Raw genomic sequence first — 18,220 nt, forward strand, 5'->3', positions numbered from 1 at the left:
CTGCTCTAGTCACAAGAGCACTGCTCTCTCTAAGTTTTCCTCCAAGTCAGACATCTTCCTAAATTGGAAACATATCACCATTCCTTTACCATCACTGGGTCATTCCCTCTTCAATTGTCCAATGGGAAAACCTTCACCATTTTGAGTGCAGTAACTCAAGAAGGTATTTTACCACTAACTCTTCAAGGGGAATTAGGATGGATACTAAATGCTGGCTTTGTTCCCCTGTTGAAAATGTTTCTAAGACATTGCTCAAAATTGAAATACATTCTTGAGGTGATCGGATCTCTTTAGGTGTAAAACTTTCTTACAAACAGTCCCACTTTTCAGTTTGACCCTATGGTTCACCTGTAAGCATGGCACAATTGAATTTAAGGTCTCACTCTGAATTACTATTTATCTTTCTCCCCTATAGTTCTGTTTTCTCTCAAATGCGCACTTTCCCCACTAAAGTCCCATGCTTTATTCCGTCTTTTTCCTGTGATCAACACCACTGGGATCAGCAGGCTAGCCCTCCACCATTGCCTCATATTCTATGTTAACTAGAAGGGGATGTTGTGGGCTGACATCAGGCTTGACTGTTATCTTCTCCTGGTTAATGACCAATTGAGTTTGGGAAATTGGATTTGCAACCTCCCATATCAAGACTGGAGTTTCTTGGAGTTAAAATTAATCTCCAGGTCAATGTGCTGGGAAAGACATAGGAGAAAAGTCAGAGCACCCCAACTCCCAATCACCCTCTGCCTTCAAAACCTTTTGACCATTAAATGCAAAAGTATTAAAGTTAAGTGGATGGTCAAAAATCACCCAACAAGTTACCAAATATTGCTTTGGTTTTCCAATTGGTGCACTGAGTGGGGAAGGCCATGCTGGGTGCCCAACAGGGAAGGCCATGCTAGGTGCCCAATGGGGAAGACCATGCTGGACATCCAAAGGCAGAGGTAATAGATTGGAAAGGGGGCATGGTTGAATGCCACTTGATAAAATCTCCTCAAATAAAGTGAACTCAGGCAAATTGCCTTTGTTAATGGAAATCTTAAGATCCTAACTATATAGACTTAAGTGAAATGACAACAGAAACCAAGCGACACAAGGAAATTCTTTTCACATAAAGTAATCAGGAACCACTCCATAAAGGAGGTGAAAGAAAATTCATTAAGTTGCAAAGGAATTGGATAGATAAATGTGAGAGAAAATAGGGCAATGGTGAAACAGCTAGTAATGCAGTTACCTTTATTGGTCTACAAGATTCATTTGTGCAATCCAACTGGCTTGCTAAAACTAACAGGACCTGATCTGTCTTGGAGGGTGATGACATGGCAGATTAAAGCAAACAACTCCCACTTACTCTACCCACTGGTTAACCCATCTTCCCAAGATAAGGTGTTCAGGAAACACAGTCCTTACCGCAAATGTCAGACAGAATGTTTCTTCCACATCATCACCAGGGTAATCCAACAGTTCTTGCAAGCTCCTTAAAGAAAAGTTTAATGGTCAGAAGACAACACTGAATTTATTTGAGAATCATTATTCCATGTAAACTCTCTACGACTGAATCCTCAGTGCATCATTAAGGAAAGGATGGCAGGAAGAGTTTGAAATGATCGGTGTTTACATTTGGAAGACTTTGTTGACAACTTTTTAGAACTCATGCACTGATCAGATGGATTATGTTTCCTCAGGACACCAAGGGCGTTGATAATTCTGAATAAGAAAATGTAAGGAATAGCAGCAAGTAGATAGTATTCACTTCCTTTGATTGCTCCACCATTACATAAAATCATGACTAATCTTTTAAACTCATCACCATTTTCCTGCACTTCCTCCATTTCTCTCACTTCTGTTAATACTCAACAATTCATTAAAAAACATATTACTGGAAGAACTCAGTCTCTTAATACATAGTAAGGGAATTAAGGGACGTGGGGGGAAAAGGCACGTAGGTGGAGATGAGCCTATCATCAGATCAGCCATGATCACACTGAATGGCAAAGCAGGCCTGATAGGCTGGATGGCCTACTCCTGCTTCTATTTCTTATGTTCTTAACTCAGAGGGTCAGGCAGCATCCACAGAGGGAAGAAGAGTCAAGAAGGGAAGAACAGCCAGCTGTCCATTTTCATTCACAGATCCTCCAGTTGTTGTTTCCACTAGATTCTCGCACCTGAAGTTTTTTGTGACTCCAAAAATCTACCAATCTCTGCCTTGAATATACTTAGTGAGTGAACCTCCACAGCTCTTGGGGAAACAAATCGGTACACTCTGGGGAAAAATAATTCTTTACATCTCTTTCCTGTGCCCCCCTTTGTTGAGGCAAAATTTGGTGACTTGGATCTTGTGCCTGACGATGTTTTTTCTGAGCTTTATCTGAACACTTACTTTATTAAACTGATTCCCCTGTACTTAGCCATATTCTCTCCCTGAAGTTTCCACACTGTTCTCTCCAAACTTTTCCCCCACCACCTCAAAAATGCCTTTCGGGCTTACTGCTTTGTTCCTTTACACACGTGTTGTGTATGTTTATGCGCTGTGGTCCGAAGAAATGCTGTTTTGTCTGATTGTACATGGTCGATGATGAACAAGGACACAATAGGAGCATGAAAGGCTACCTGACACATCAAACCTGCCCCACTCAGTAACTTCCCCATCTTGCAACTCCCTTTATACATCTTCATTTCTCTAAGATGCATAATTTCTTCACAAGGGCACAAATAAATGACATCCACCTATTACCTCTGATCTGTTGTCCTGTGCTTCTTCCGCTGCCCAATCCTCCCTCCACCTTTTCATTCAGGCACCTGCCTGCTTTTTTGCTCATACCTTGATGAAGGGTTCAGGCCTGAAATATTGGTTACTCTTTACTCCCTATGGATGCTATGTGACCTGCTGAGTTTCTCCAGCATTTTTGTGTATTGCACAAATAAATGGACTTTAATTTATTTGTAATTACTACTAGCAGGATACCCAGCGTTGCCCGGGAAATAAAACACTCAGTTATTGTCTCATGGTTGAAACAAAATACACCTAAAAACTTCATGGTAATCTAACATATATATTTGCAAACATTTGGACATTTGGAGGCCTGACCAATAAATAGAAATTAGTTATTTCTATTTAATTTGGTTTGACCATGTGGACATTACAGCACTTTTTATATATAGTCCCCTCATTTCAGGGTACCTTAATATTTGGTGACATAGCAATGGTATGTATATTAAAATAGTCTTGTTTAGTACTTTGTTGCATATCCCTTGCATGCAATGACTGCCTGAAGTCTGTGATTCATGGTCAGCAACATGTGCTGAGTATCTTTTCTAGTGATGCTCCAGGCATCTACTGCAGCCATCTTCAGCTGCTGCTTGTTTCGGGGGTTTGTCCCCTTGTTTTCTCTTCAGCATATGGAAGGCATGCTCAATTGGATTTACATTGGGTGACTGACTTGGCCATTCCAGAATTTTCCAATTTTTAGCTTTGAAAAACTCCTTTATTGTTTTAGCAGTATGTTTGGGATCATTGTCTTGTTGTAGGATGATGCGCCATCCAATGAGTTTGGAGGCATTTGCTCGAACTTCAACAGATGTTTCTATACACCTCAGAATTCATTTTGCTACTGGCATCAACAGCTACGTCATCAATAAAGGTTACCAGTATCTGTGGCAGCCATGCATGCCCAGGCCATATAACCTCAATCACCGTTTCACACATGAGGGGGATATGCTTTAGGTTTTGGGCAGTTCGTTTACATCTCTACATGACACTTTTGCCATCACTCTGATTTAGGATGATCTTGATCTCATCTGTCCACAAGACCTTTCTCCAGAATTCTGCAGCCTCTTTTAAATACTTCTTGGCAAACTGTAATCTGGCCATCCTGCTTCTATGGCCAACTAGTGTTTGCATCTTGCAGTGTAGCCTCTGTATTTCTGTTCATGATGTCTTCTGCGGACAGTAGTCCAACCTGCCTCCTGAACCTGCCTCCTGAAGACTGTTAATGATCTGTCAGTAAGATGTTTGGGAACTTTTCATCTTTATGATGAAAATTCTTCTGTCGTCATGGTAGAGGTCTTTCTTGGCTAAACAGTCCCTTTGCGATCACTGAGCTCACCAGAATGCTGTTTCTTAATGATGTTCCAAACTGCAGATTTTGGTAATCCTAAGGTTTGGGTGATGACACTTACTGTTTTATTTTTGTATTCCAGCCTCATAATGGCTTCCTGACTTTCACTGCCACAACTCTGGTCCTCATTTTGAAAAATGGCAACTACAGTCTCTAAAGATGATGAAAAGCTCTCTTAGGCCTGCACTAATGAAGCAATTACACATACCTTCACACACAGACACCTGTGAAGCCAAACATTATGTGCCTTTGAATCGTGTCACTGGCACTGTAATAGCATATACTGACCACGACATTAACCATGCCCTTTGCACCACAATCTCCTTTGCACTTGGTTAGAATGCAGAACATAAGCGCAAGACTCACCTGCCCTCTGTGGGGGAGAGCTCCTTCAGGTCCTCCAGGGATGGTGGCACATTCACCAGTTTTTTGTACAGCACAAGTGGAAAGTGAAGGTCCACCACTGTGAAATTATAAATAGCCAGGCCACACAGGATCCCAATCAAGTGGAACCAGTTCAGTTCCACAAACGTCTGAGGTTTGGTTAAGAAAAAGAAGACAAGGTCAGACAAGATCCAAGCTTCATTCATAGTAAAGGTACAAGACTAACATTTAAAGGAATTGCTATTCATTCAGAGAGCTGAATTCACAGTGGGAAGTTAGGAATTTAAAATTAAGTAACTGAATAAACTTCCAATACAATGCTAGTATTAACACTAGTGACCCTGTCAGAATAACTCATCTGATTTCTTCAGGGAAGGAAATCTGTTGCTCCTACCTAATCAAACCAATCAAAATGGTTGACTCTTAATAGTCCTCAAACAGTCTACCAGGTCAGCCAGTTGAGAGGGGAATTAGGGACAGACAATAAATGCTGGCCTCATGAGTAATATCCACATCCCACTTCACTCCAACTCGTCCAAGGTAGCATTCTGGGCTAGTCCCATTTGTCTGCATTTGATCCATTTAATTCTCAGCGCCTTCGTATCCATAGATCTGTTCAAATGTCAAAAATGTGCAGGGTTCCAAATTTGCTCTGGCAGCTCGCTCCAGTCACAGACCACCCTCTGAGTGAAAAAATTATCCCTCAAGTCCTTCTTAGATCTCTCCTCTCTCACCTTAAAATTGTGCCCTCTCATTCTAGATTCATCTACCCTGGGAAAAAAAAAAGACTGTGAGCAGTAGGAATCAACTGCACTGATGTGGTTCTGGAGTCAGGCGGGGTTGGCAGATTTCCCTACCCAAGTTGAATCAAATGGGGTTTAATAACAATCCAATAATCTCATGGTCACCCTGGGTGGTTCTTCACTTTTAATTCCAAGTTTATTTAATTTATACTCCCCTCCCATGGTAGATTATCCTCCATGCAATGGAGTCCAAAGTTACCAATACTTATCTACCTCAGATGTACACCACTCTGTGCCCAGCACTCATCTATCTCGGTCACGGAGATGTAGAAGGAATGTAGAAGTGTAAATTAACAAAAAATAGAAATATTCAAAGATCTCAGGCAGCAAGGCAGCATCCCCAAAAAAGAGAAAACAATTAATGTTTTAAGTAAAAAAGAGAAAACAATTAATGTTTTAAGTCAACAATTCTCTATCAGATTTGATTCAGTGCAAGCAAGCTGCAAGTGGAATGGCTAAGGATTTCCAGGGCGAAGGCGTTTTTCTACTCGTGCTAAAAGTGAGGCAAGACTGAGCAGATGAGTGACGTCAGCCAGTAGAGCAGGATAAGTTTAAAAAGGTAAAAAATCTTCAGCGGTGTTTGATTTGGAGCAAGGTGGCTGTGAGTAGAACTGCTCTAGTTTTCCGAAGCAAGGGCACTTTTCCTACTCAGGGTAAAAGAAAGGCAAGACTGTGCAGGCGCATGACGTCAGCCAGTAAAGCAGGAAAAGTTTAAAAAGAAGACCGCCACATCCAGTGACGGCATTTGGAGCAGGCAGCGAAGTGAGAGGGTAGCAGAGTGGTGGGGCTTTGGCTCAACGGGCTTAGGTGGTAATGAGGTGAGGTAGGTTTACTGACGTTGATCACGGACAGGAAGTATGTGTATGAGGCCGGTGCTCAGTGTCAGATGAGGGAGATCCCGGTCTCCCAGCCTCCCTGACGGCCATATCAGCATCCGGTGTGTCAAGCTGTCCCTAGAGTGGAGAGCCAGTGATATTGCATCTGCTATGGAGTGAATATGTCAATAGACGAATTGCAATGAGTCCAGATCTTTACTTAGGTACATGCTAATTCTGGCCATGACCAGCCTCTCAAGGCATTTCATCACAGTAGAAGTTAGTGCTACTGGGTGGGTAGTCGTTGAGGCAGCTCATGATACTCTTCTTGGATACCAGGATGATTGATGCCTTTTTGAACCAGGTGGGAATAGGAAAGGGTCAATCACTTTATTGGGTGTTTTTTTATTTACTTTTATAAATTTATATATATATATATATATATATACACACACATATATATATATATATATATATATACATATACACACATATATAGATATATACACACACACACATATATAGATATATATATACATACATATATAGATATATATACATACATATATAGATATATATATATACATACATATATACACATATATATACATACATATATACATATATATATCTATACATGTATATATATCTATACATATACATATATATATATATATATATACATACATACATACACATACATACATACATATATATATATGCCACACAATAGGAACATGGATATCAAGGAGAAGATAGGGAAAAAGATTCTGGTAAGTTGTAACAATAACAGAGCTGTCGTGATGTAGATTTTAATATCCCAAATATCAATTAGCATCTCCCTGGAGCAAGGGGATTAGATGGGGTTTGTTAGCTGTGTTAAGGAAGGTTTCTTGACACAATATGTAGATAAGTCTACAAGAGGAGAGCCTGTATTTTATTTGGTATTGGGAAATGAACCTGACCAGATCTCGCAGTGGGAGAACATTTTGGATATAGTGATCATAAATCTAACTCCTTTACAATGCCATTAGAGAGAGATAGGGACAAGTTAGAAAAGCGTTTAATTGGATTAAGGGGAATTATGAGACTATCTGGCAGGAAATTGGAATCTTAAATTGGGAACAGATATTCTCAGGGAAAAGTACAGAAGAAATGTGGCGAATGTTCAGGGGATATTCGTGTAGCGTTCGAATGAAACAGGGAGGTTATGGTAGGGTACAGGAACCGTGGTGAACAAAGGCTGTAATAAATCTAGTCAAGAAGAAAAGCTTACAAAAGATTCAGAGAGTTAGGTAATGTTAGAGATCTAGAAGATTATAAGGCTAAGAGGAAGGAGCTTAAAAAGGAAATTAGGAGAGCCAGAAGGGGCCATGAGAAGGCCTTGGCAGGCAGGTTTAAGGAAAACCCAAGGCTTTCTACAAGTATGTAAAGAGCAAGAGGATAAGATGTGAAAGAATAAGACCTATCAAGTGTGACAGTGGGAATGTGTGCATGGAACAGAAGGTTCTAGCAGAGGTACTTAATAAAGACTTTACTCAGTATTCACTATGGAAAAGGATCTTGGTGATGTAGGTCCACAGATGCTGCTTGGCTGGATGAGTTCTGCCAGCATTTCTGTTTTTTGTGACAGATCCAGTTGTGATTTCCTGTTCCTACACTGCATGTCTTCAAAAATCATACTCTGTGAAGTACGTGAAGTAACAAGACTCAATTTAACCCATACTTTGTGGCCTCATGGCTCACATCACTAAACAGCCCATGTCTCTCGTTCCTTGACTTTTAGAAGTCGGGACTCAAGGAATTAAACTTCATAGACATAATAAAAAGATTGCCTTCCTATAAAATGATTGTTTAAACCGCACTTGGAAATGAGTGACCAGTTCTGGTTTTCATTTTACAAAAGTGTTAAGTAGAGGTAGATTGATACCAGAGCAGAGGTTATGCCCATCATTAAGAATTAAACTGAGTGGAGATCTTATCTTTCAAAAGGAGAAGATTTAGAATCCAAGGTGGCACACCTACACAGCAGATAGTCCTGCTGCTGCAGTGCCCCAGCAATGAGTTTGCACTCTCTCTATGACTCATCCAGGAGCTCCAGTTTCCTTCCACACCCCAAAGAAGTGTAGACTGGGAGGTTAATTGGCCACTTTAAGTTAAACCTAATGAAGATGAGAGGAAGGGAAATGGGGAAAGTGAAAATAAACAGGAGTGCTCCAAAAGCCAGCAGAGCCTCCATGGGCCAAATAGCCTCCTTCAATGTTCTGAAAATTGTAGGTATATCAGGATATTAAAGGGGTTTTACAGAGATGGCTTGCAAGAAACCGCCTCTTCAACCAGAGCCATGATCTTCAATCAAATCAATAAGGAATTCGATAGAGCCAATGAACACCACCGCACAGAAACACTTCGGCCCATCTAGTCTGGGCAGAACTATTATTCTGTCTAGTCCCATTATCTGCACCCAGACTATAACCTTTACACACCTCCCATCCATATTTTTCTTAAATGTCAAAATTGAATCTACATTCAACTGGCAACTCATTCCACACTCTCACTACTCTCTGTGTGAAGTTGATCTTCTGAATGTTCCCCTTGCATCTCACCTTTTACCCTTAACCCATGTCCTCTAGTTCTTGTCTCAACTAACCTCAGTGGAATAAAGCCTTATTGCATTCACTCTTATCAACACCCCTCCTCCCCCCATAATTCATGAAAAATGTCCTAACCAGGAGGCCAAAATGAGGAATCCATTACTACAGGGCATCATAACAGAGTCATTGAGGAGGAAAGTAGAAAAGATACAACATTTAATTTGTCACATTGGCTTCCATCTACCTTCTCCAGAGTACTCTGAGGCTTGAAATCAGAGGGAGGAGACCTGAAAGGGAGGTGTGGGATCAATTCAAAGCAGAATTGATAAGAAACTGGTGAGGATCTTTAAAGGTGGTGCAGAAAGGATTTACTAGAATGAATGTAGGAATGAGAGGTTTCAGCTGCAAGGATTGACAAAAGGAATAAGAATTGTTCTCCCTAGCAACAAAGCAGGTTGAGAGGAGGGTAAAGGCAACAGGGCAAGATGATGAGGATCTATTTTGCTTGAATCTAGGAAGGCTGTTCCCATTATTAATTGTTTCAAAGACAAATGGGCACAGACTTTCAGTTTTGGGGGAAAAGATACAAGTTGGTTGGCATGGCAAACTTTTTTTTATGTAACATGGGTGTGACTTGGATTTCACTGCCAGGCGAGCATCATCTGTGCCCACAGCAGGAACAGGAGAGGATATTGAGGGAGACAGGGTTTCAGGGCTATAGGGAAAGTGCAGGGAAGAAGTACGAGGAGCTGATATTCACAAGATGGACCAAATGGCTTCCCTTGTGCAATTAAAAAAAAATCAATGATAGATTTTATTTGGAAAGGATGGCAAGGCTAGGGTTAAAGTCGCTTACATGGATGTAGGTGGCAAGATACTGATCAGTTGTGAAATCAGTGAATGGCAGAATAGGTTTGAGGGATCGAACGACAGAATTGATTCGAGGGACTCAATGGCCTGCGTGTATTGTGAGATTCCACAGGATCACAATCTGAAAGGAAAATTCAACATTTCTTCCCGAAAAGGCAGCAGAGGAATGACGTCACTCACTCTCTCTGAGAACCACAGAAGTCTGGATTGCTCATAGGAGGTGAACATTCCATACTTGGGATCCAGCAATTCCTTAAGGAGCAGCAGGAAGAATTCCTTCGTCACCCCGCCATCATCCACAGCTTCCTCGCCGAGAAATACCACCTGCAGCAGCAAAAAGTTAGCAGAATCAGATTCAGGCCTCATTCCTTCTGCTGGCCCTCCTGACTACCCTATGGAGAAGGACTAGAAGGCAAAAATTATTTTTAAACGTTCCCTCTCTGACCATTTTGTCTATAGCCTTGAGCACTGTAATGAGGAGGCAATGAGAAACATCATCTATCTGGGCAAATTCCAGCCTGTAGGTAGATTGCCCTTTCCTTCCATCTGGATAGGAACAGGCTTTTCATCCACCAGTGAGTTTGGCTCGGTTGTTGCTTTCTCATTAGTACAAGTTGACCTGCTGGGCATATGGCTTAGCCCATAGACAAATACAGAAGCTTTAGCACATTTGGTCTCACCCTGTTGGAGATATACCCTTTGTTCTACCCATCCCTCACTCTTTGACTGCCCCAACATTCAGTATGATCGTGCATGGTCTGTCCTTTTCTGTGCCAGTTCCCTGTAAACCTCAAATCCCTTATCTTTCAAATTTTCAATATTCCTTTGATTTGGCCTCCAGCACCTTCACCAGCAAAGAATTGCAGATATTTCACTGCCTTCTCTGAAGAGAAACTTCAACCCTTTCTCCTGTCATTCACAACCCTCTGACCACTGAAAACATCTCAACATCTACCCTCTCAAACCCCCTTAGGATCTTAAATATTTGAATGTGGTCACCCTTCATTTTCTAAACTCTGAAGAATATAGGCCCAAATAGCTACCATCTTTTGATAAGACAGTCCAACTTTCCACATGAAAAGCAACAAATAATTAATCCAGCAATGCTGGAAGAATCGCTGATGAAGTCACCAACATGGGAAAATGTAGCAGGTTCTTTATCCTCTTTTCTTTTACAAATTGCGATCACCCTTATAACTAAGTGGCACATTGTTTTGATCAAGTCTTATATTTATTCATCTTCATAAGCTATGAATGAATCCAATCACCATCAAAAAATATTTTATGACTTGCACCTGTGACTTTCTACATTGGAGTGAGAGTGCTTACGACTAAACCTGCTAACTGACACAAGGAAGCCAATGTATCATTTCAAGCCACTCTACAATAATAATTTCCCATTAAGTAATCTGATCTTTTTATTGTTTCAACAGTAGTAATTCTCTTACCTTCAAAGGCTTTTTCAAATCCACGTCTGAATGAATGCTCAGCTCTCTCAGGGCATCACTGACCAGGTTAGCTCGCTGAACGTGCAGAACAAGGAAGGGACTGCTCGTCAGGAATGGTCCCAGCGTGAGCAACATGAAGATATTCTCCAGACTGGTCCTGTTCACTGCAATCTGTAACAAGAGGCAGAGTCAGGATTCTTTCTCATGGGCCATCAGTGTGGCTGAAGAGCTGGTCCAAGAGGGAGGGCTTCAAATACATGGATCATCAAGTTAGGTTACACCTAAACTGGAAGGGCACCAATATACTCTCAGGACATTTGCTATTCAGGAGGGTTTAACCTCACGTGGCAGGGGTTGGGAAACTAGCTATAGGTCAGCAGTGGAGGAATTGAGAAGTCAAATCAGGCTGAAAGGAAGATAGGGGCTGATTACAATGCAAGGAGTATTATGGATCAGGCAGTTGAATTCAAAGGCTGGATTTGTGCACAGAATTACTATGTTGAGGCCAAAAACTTGGTTGAGAGAAGGCAGAACTGGCTGCTCAATATTCCAGAATTCAGATGTTTCGAACATGTTATAAATGGATATAGATGATGTGAAAGAGTTGTACTACTGATCAGGGAGTTAATCACAACTGCACTCAGTGAGGATATTCTGGAGAGCTTATCGCCCAGTCTTTTATTTCCAATTTTAAAAAGGAGGCCACTCAGCCCATCATCTATCACTGCAGAGTAATCCTTTTCTTCCACTAATTTTCCCTGTAACCTATTTTAACAAAATTCCCTCTAATTCTGTCACTTGACCACACTAGGGCCAGTTAACAATGTCATTATCCAACCAATGGAACATTTTTTAGTTTGAATAGCGAGTTTATTGGCATATACACAAGTACAATGTTCATTTACACCAAAATTCTTAATTACTGCAGCCAAATAGGTGCAGATGATACACCAGCTACAACAGTATACATTAATTTACCTCAATATGGCAAGACAAAAAAAGAGAAAATAAATATAAAAGGATGGATTGATAAACAGTCACAGTTGCAGTTAGTACATAAAAAAAGGTGATGCTTTAATAGTGTAGACTGTGGGCCTGGGCTAGTTTATAATTGGGGTTAGGATACCATGGGGAAGTTCAAGACCTTGATGGATGTTGAATAAAAAGTGTACTTGAATCTAAAGCTGCTGGACTTCACGCTTCTGTTCCCTCTGCCTGAAGGTAGTGATGAGAAGAGATTGAGAAGTTAATGGGGCTCTTTTATGATGTCAGCTGCCTTCTTGAGGCAGTGCCTCACACAGATGTCTGCAATGGAGTGGAGGCCACTGCTCACGATGGACTTGGTACTGTTTGCCACTTCTTGCAGCCTTGTGCATTCCTAGGCACTCGAGTTACTAAACCAGACTATAATTCAACCAGTCAGTATACTTTCCACAGTGCCCCTATGGAAGTTTTACAGAGTATTCTTTGGCTTGGCTTCACGGACAAAGATTTATGGAGGGGGTAAAAAGTCCACGTCAGCTGCAGGCTCGTTTGTGGCTGACAAGTCCGATGCGGGACAGGCAGACACGGTTGCAGCGGAAAATTGGTTGGTTGGGGTTGGGTGTTGGGTTTTTCCTCCTTTGCCTTTTGTCAGTGAGGTGGGCTCTGCGGTCTTCTTCAAAGGAGGTTGCTGCCCGCCAAACTGTGAGGCGCCAAGATGTACGGTTTGAGGTGATATCAGTCCACTGGCGGTGGTCAATGTGGCAGGCACCAAGAGATTTCTTTAGGCAGTCCTTGTACCTCTTCTTTGGTGCACCTCTGTCACGGTGGCCAGTGGAGAGCTCGCCATATAACACGATCTTGGGAATGCGATGGTCCTCCATTCTGGAGACATGACCCACCCAGCGCAGCTGGATCTTCAGCAGCGTGGACTCGATGCTGTCGGCCTCTGCCATCTCAAGTACTTCGATGTTAGGGATGAAGGCGCTCCAATGAATGTTGAGGATGGAGCGGAGACAACGCTGGTGGAAGCGTTCTAGGAGCCGTAGGTGATGCCGGTAGAGGACCCATGATTCGGAGCCGAACAGGAGTGTGGGTATGACAATGGCTCTGTATACGCTTATCTTTGTGAGGTTTTTCAGTTGGTTGTTTTTTCAGACTCTTTTGTGTAGTCTTCCAAAGGTGCTATTTGCCTTGGCAAGTCTGTTGTCTATCTCATTGTCGATCCTTGCATCTGATGAAATGGTGGAGCCGAGATAGGTAAACTGGTTGACTGTTTTGAGTTTTGTGTGCCCGATGGAGATGTGGGGGGGCTGGTAGTCATGGTGGGGAGCTGGCTGATGGAGGACCTCCGTTTTCTTCAGGCTGACTTCCAGGTCAAACATTTTGGCAGTTTCCGCAAAACAAGACGTCAAGCGCTGAAGAGCTGGCTCTGAATGGGCAACTAAAGTGGCATTATCTGCAAAGAGTAGTTCACGGACAAGTTTCTCTTGTGTCTTGGTGTGAGCTTGCAGGCGCCTCAGATTGAAGAGACTGCCATCCGTGCGGTACCGGATGTAAACAGCGTCTTCATTGTTGAGGTCTTTCTTGGCTTGATTCAGCATCATGCTGAAGAAGTTCCTCAACATGGTTATCCAACCCCACGAAAACCAACAAGGTCGGGTCAGATACAGCAATGAGCTCTCTGAACCCTTCTCCATTAACAATGGCGTGAAGCAAGGCTGTGTTCTCGCACCAACCCTCTTTTCAATCTTCTTCAGCATGATGATGAACCAAGCCACGGAGTATTCAACCGCATGCCAAATCTCCTCATGGGAGATGAGGGAGGACACTAGAGGACTCAGAGAAAGGTGTGCAAACTCCATACAGACAGCACAAGAAGCTAAGATTGAACAAGGGTTACTAAAGTTCTGGGGCAAGCAGCTGGGCTTTCCCACAACTAAGCAGAAACATAGTTGAAGGCTTGACTTAGCTTCGCTTGAAGATCTGTGGCAATAATTTGGCAAAAATGCAATACCCCATTACATGTTACTACCAATCTCCAGACAACATACCTGCATCTGTAAGGCAGCATCAGTCTGCAGCATTTTTGTCTTTGCCTGGGCATTCAAAACAAAAGGATAGGTGCAGAAAGCAACAGGGACCTGGAACAGATGAGGCAACATACCTTAAGACAGTGGCAACCCTACATATAATACGTCCTTGTAAAGGTCAAGAATGGGAGACACAGCTGTGACATTCTCCTTGTTGGGTTAGAAATCATAGGAACAAGACTCAATTTTGTTCAGTCTAACCAATTGCTTCGGTCTACGTGCAGAAATGTTAAAACTCGGATCCTGATCTGCTCTCAAGGATGGATGCAAATGACCCCATGACAGTGGGTTTGTTAATGGATAACAGCCATTGATCCACAGGCAAGAGTTTGAATCCCACCAGCCAGATAGGAATTTTCAATCCATGTAATTTAATAAATCTGGAATTAAAGCTCACCTCAGTCATGATAACCAAGAAATTATTGATTCCTGATAATAACCCATGTGCTTCATTATTGTCCTTTAGAAGAAGAAACCTGCTCTCCTGACTCAACCTTCGCCTCACACATCACCAAAATTATTGACTCTTAATACCTCAGTTCAGGGGTAATTTGGAATTAACAAATACCAGTGACATCCACATCGCTTAAAGGAGTGAAAATGGACCAGAAACTCTCTCGGGAAAACCAGTGAACAAAGGTTGGTCACTGACTTGGGATCTTGCTCTTGCCAAACTGGCCTGTGTGAGTGCAATGCCCTGCCATATCCTGCGATTGTAACTGGGTGCTCTACACAAACTCAGAATTTTTTTTCATTTATAAAGGACCAACTCAGTTGACTAAAATATAAAAAGAATTGCAAGATGTTTGCCTACCTCTGCAATAGCTGGTTGGATTTTCTGTAAAATAAAAACATACACGATAAGTACAGAGAAGTGGGAAACAGAATTAAAAACCCAATCCAAACCTGCTGAACTACTAACAGATTGAAGAGTGGTGTACTTACAACTCCAGAATGCTGGGATGCCCAGTAGAGATAATCAGATTCAATGTTGATCAAGTTGTTGAGTTCATGGATGTAAAACACTTCACAGTCAATATGTTTAGCAATTGCATTAACCTGCGCAATGACAAGGAGGGAAAGATTACTTCACATGTACCAAATGCAACAACAGTATAGTTAGCCAAAGATTAAAAGTCAGAGGAAGAATCTCAACCCAAGGCATCCAAATTGCTGAGATCACCTGGGCTTGAAGCCAACTGGTTATTATTTTCATCCACTTTCCTTAGCAAGTGACCAGGATACCTATCCAAAACCAGCAGAGTCCTGATACTATTTTTTTTTAAATTGAGACATGCCCTTCCGGCCTAAGAGGCCATGCCCCTTAAATACACCAATTAATCTACTAACCCCATATGTGTTTGGAGGGTGGGAGTAAACCAGAGGAAACCCGTGCAGACCCTACATACTACTTACAGACTCCGCCGGAGTCTAACCCATGTCGCTGGTCCTGCAATGGCATTGTGCACTAATTGTGTCTGGTCCAAATGTCATCAGAGACCCAACTACCTGTAACTCATGAATCAATTTCCCTATTTAGTCAGGGAATGTCTGTAAAGCACTTGGAAAATTAATTTTCTTTGTGCTTAACTTTTGGAATCAAATTCCTGTATGTTGAGGCCTCCTCTTCCCCCTCCAATTGCAAATCCCATGAGCAGCAGTCCACCTGGCCTTGGGCTCTGCAGGTTTCCACGATCCTCCCACCCAGAACTTACCCGTATATGCCTGACATTTATACCTGATGAAGGGCCTAGGCCTGAAACACTGGTTGCCTGTGGACGCTGCATGACCTGCAGAGATTCTCCAGCACATTTGTGTCTTGCATATTGCAGGCAGAAAACTGTTTTCTGGTGGAGTGACTAGCCAGTCCAATTTAAAATTATGCAAATTGCAAACTCAGGCCAGGTCATAAAATCGACAGAAATTCTGACTACTCCCCAATTTAGTAGTTCACATTTCCTTAGCCATAAAGCTCGCTAAGAAAGTGAGGCACTCTATCAATGCAAGTGTTTATTTTAAATTTTTTTCACAGCAAGTACAGCGCTCCCAGTAGGAAGTTTCTTTATTTTAGATGTCCCAGCCTGAGACATGCAAGTGGTGGGAGCTGGGGACTTTAAGGTGAAGGACCCACACGGGCTACAGAGTGCTGGAGGCTGGTTCTTGGGAACCAGATCTTGGAATCAGGATTCAAGAGGGCGCTGAAGGCAAGATGAGATACCAAAGAGCCTCAGGAACTTCCTGATCATATCAAAGTTTGGACCTGGAGCTCGGGTTGCCAATGGTTTAAACTGGAGTCTGTGTGGCTAGAGAAATTGGGGGAGCGCTAGATGTGAATCCACGGACAAAGTGTCTCTGAAGGGTTTCTCCTTTGCTTCTCTTTCTTCTATTGTTAGGGGCACTAGGCAATGTTCAAGCAACTCTTTGCTTGCTTTATGGCAGACAAATGTTGAAGTATATCATGTATGTTACATTTTTAATGTATTATTACGTGCAATAAAATAACCTTTGAACCTACAAATAGTTCTCAAAGAGCTCAGGAAATTTGTGCTCTCAATCATTCCTGTTAGATACCTTGTGCAGCTTCTCCAAAACTCGAAGAGCATCCTTGATGTAATGGCTGAATACAGGAGCCAACAATACAGTCCGCATTCTAGTCAGTAGGTACACCACTGCATCCTTATAGAGCTCTACCAACCGACTAAAATAGGCAGTGCTCACGCAACACCACCAGTTGTCTGGAAGGAAAAACGACACAGATTGGGTGACCACTTTGCTGAGCACGTACACTCTGTCCTTGTGTGCTGGCCAGACCTCCCACTTGCCAGCTGTTTTAATCCCTCACACCTTTCCCTCACTGATCTGTCTATCCTCGACCATTGGCAGGGTGAGGCCAAACTCAAAGAACAGCCTATCATATTCTGCATGGAAGGTCTGAAACCTAATAGAACTTAGACACACAACATGGTAACAGGCCCTTCCGGCCTTCGAGCCTGTGCCGCCCAAATGCCGCAATTAACCTACAAACCTAGTACATTTTGAAAGATGGGAGGAAACTGGAGCACCCAGAGGAAACCCAAGCAGACACAGGAAGAACGTACAAAGTCCTTATGGACAGTGTTAGATTCGAACCAGGGTTGCTGGCAATGTAATAGCATTGCGCCAAATATGCTGCTCACTACACTAACCATGACGCCCACCTGTGCTAACCGTGACCACCCCCCACACTTTAAATTTTCCAGTTTCAGGGAGTCCCACTCCGTGATGTGGTTCCACCTTCACCATCTGTAGGGAAGAGTTTGGGTTATCTAAAAACACTGGGCATAGATTTAAGGTGAGAGGGAAAAAAGATTTAAAAGTGATTGAGGCAATGTTTTCACACTGAGGGTGGTGAGTGTGTGGAATGTGCACCCAGAGGAAGTAGTAGAAGTAGATATACTGCCAGGTTCAAAAGACATCCAGACAGGTATGTCGATAGGAAAAATTAGACCGATATGGGCCAAATTTTGGCAAATAAGATCATACTTGGGTAAACAACTTGGTCAGCACGAACCATTTGGGCTGAAGAGTCTGCAGAACTATGAATCCATGAATCAGTCTCAATAAAGGGTTTTGATCTGAAATATCTTTTGACCCCACCCGCTGGTTTCCTCTTTTTCTTTTGAACAAAACATGGCAATCAATAAATGTGATAAACTCTCAGCAATTAATGGCAGCACATGGATTCTTTAGTGTCTCTGAATAATTAGGGGTGCCCTTTTCTAGTTAAGCCTGAGTTCTGGAGTCTGATGAACTATTCACGTTATCAGCTGACAAACTAACACCAATCCAGAGTGGCATGCTTTTTTTTCTTTAACACATGCAGCGCAGTAGTGCAACTAGTACAGTTGCTGCTTCACAGCTCAGGAGACCTGGGTTTAATCCTTTAGTCTCATCTGTGCAGTGTTTGCACATTCTCCCTGGCTCCATCGTTTCCTCCTACAAGGAGGGTTTGGAGGGGAGATTGTCAGAGTAAAATGACTTTGGAGGGGAGAGGGTCAGTGTAAATTGGCCCCTATTGTGTTGTAAGATGTTTTGGAAATGTGGGGAGAATATAAATGGTAAATTATTCTTGATGTTA

General features: G+C 42.3%; 1 protein-coding gene across 1 annotated transcript in view; it reads right to left on the minus strand.

Moving 5' to 3' along the window:
- Positions 1-18,220, minus strand: part of LOC138757804 (probable E3 ubiquitin-protein ligase HERC3) — an 89,535-nt gene that overhangs the window by 14,927 nt on the left and 56,388 nt on the right. The window contains exons 14-21 of the mRNA XM_069925732.1: positions 16,675-16,838; positions 15,049-15,162; positions 14,918-14,941; positions 14,065-14,154; positions 11,030-11,200; positions 9,762-9,905; positions 4,482-4,648; positions 1,408-1,474 (exon numbers count right to left, since the gene is read on the minus strand). Of these exons, the coding sequence (XP_069781833.1) occupies positions 1,408-1,474; positions 4,482-4,648; positions 9,762-9,905; positions 11,030-11,200; positions 14,065-14,154; positions 14,918-14,941; positions 15,049-15,162; positions 16,675-16,838 (941 nt within the window). The remainder of the gene's footprint in view (positions 1-1,407; positions 1,475-4,481; positions 4,649-9,761; positions 9,906-11,029; positions 11,201-14,064; positions 14,155-14,917; positions 14,942-15,048; positions 15,163-16,674; positions 16,839-18,220) is intronic.

This window comes from Narcine bancroftii, chromosome 3 (genome assembly GCF_036971445.1).
Source record: "Narcine bancroftii isolate sNarBan1 chromosome 3, sNarBan1.hap1, whole genome shotgun sequence".
NCBI classification, from domain to species: domain Eukaryota; kingdom Metazoa; phylum Chordata; class Chondrichthyes; order Torpediniformes; family Narcinidae; genus Narcine; species Narcine bancroftii.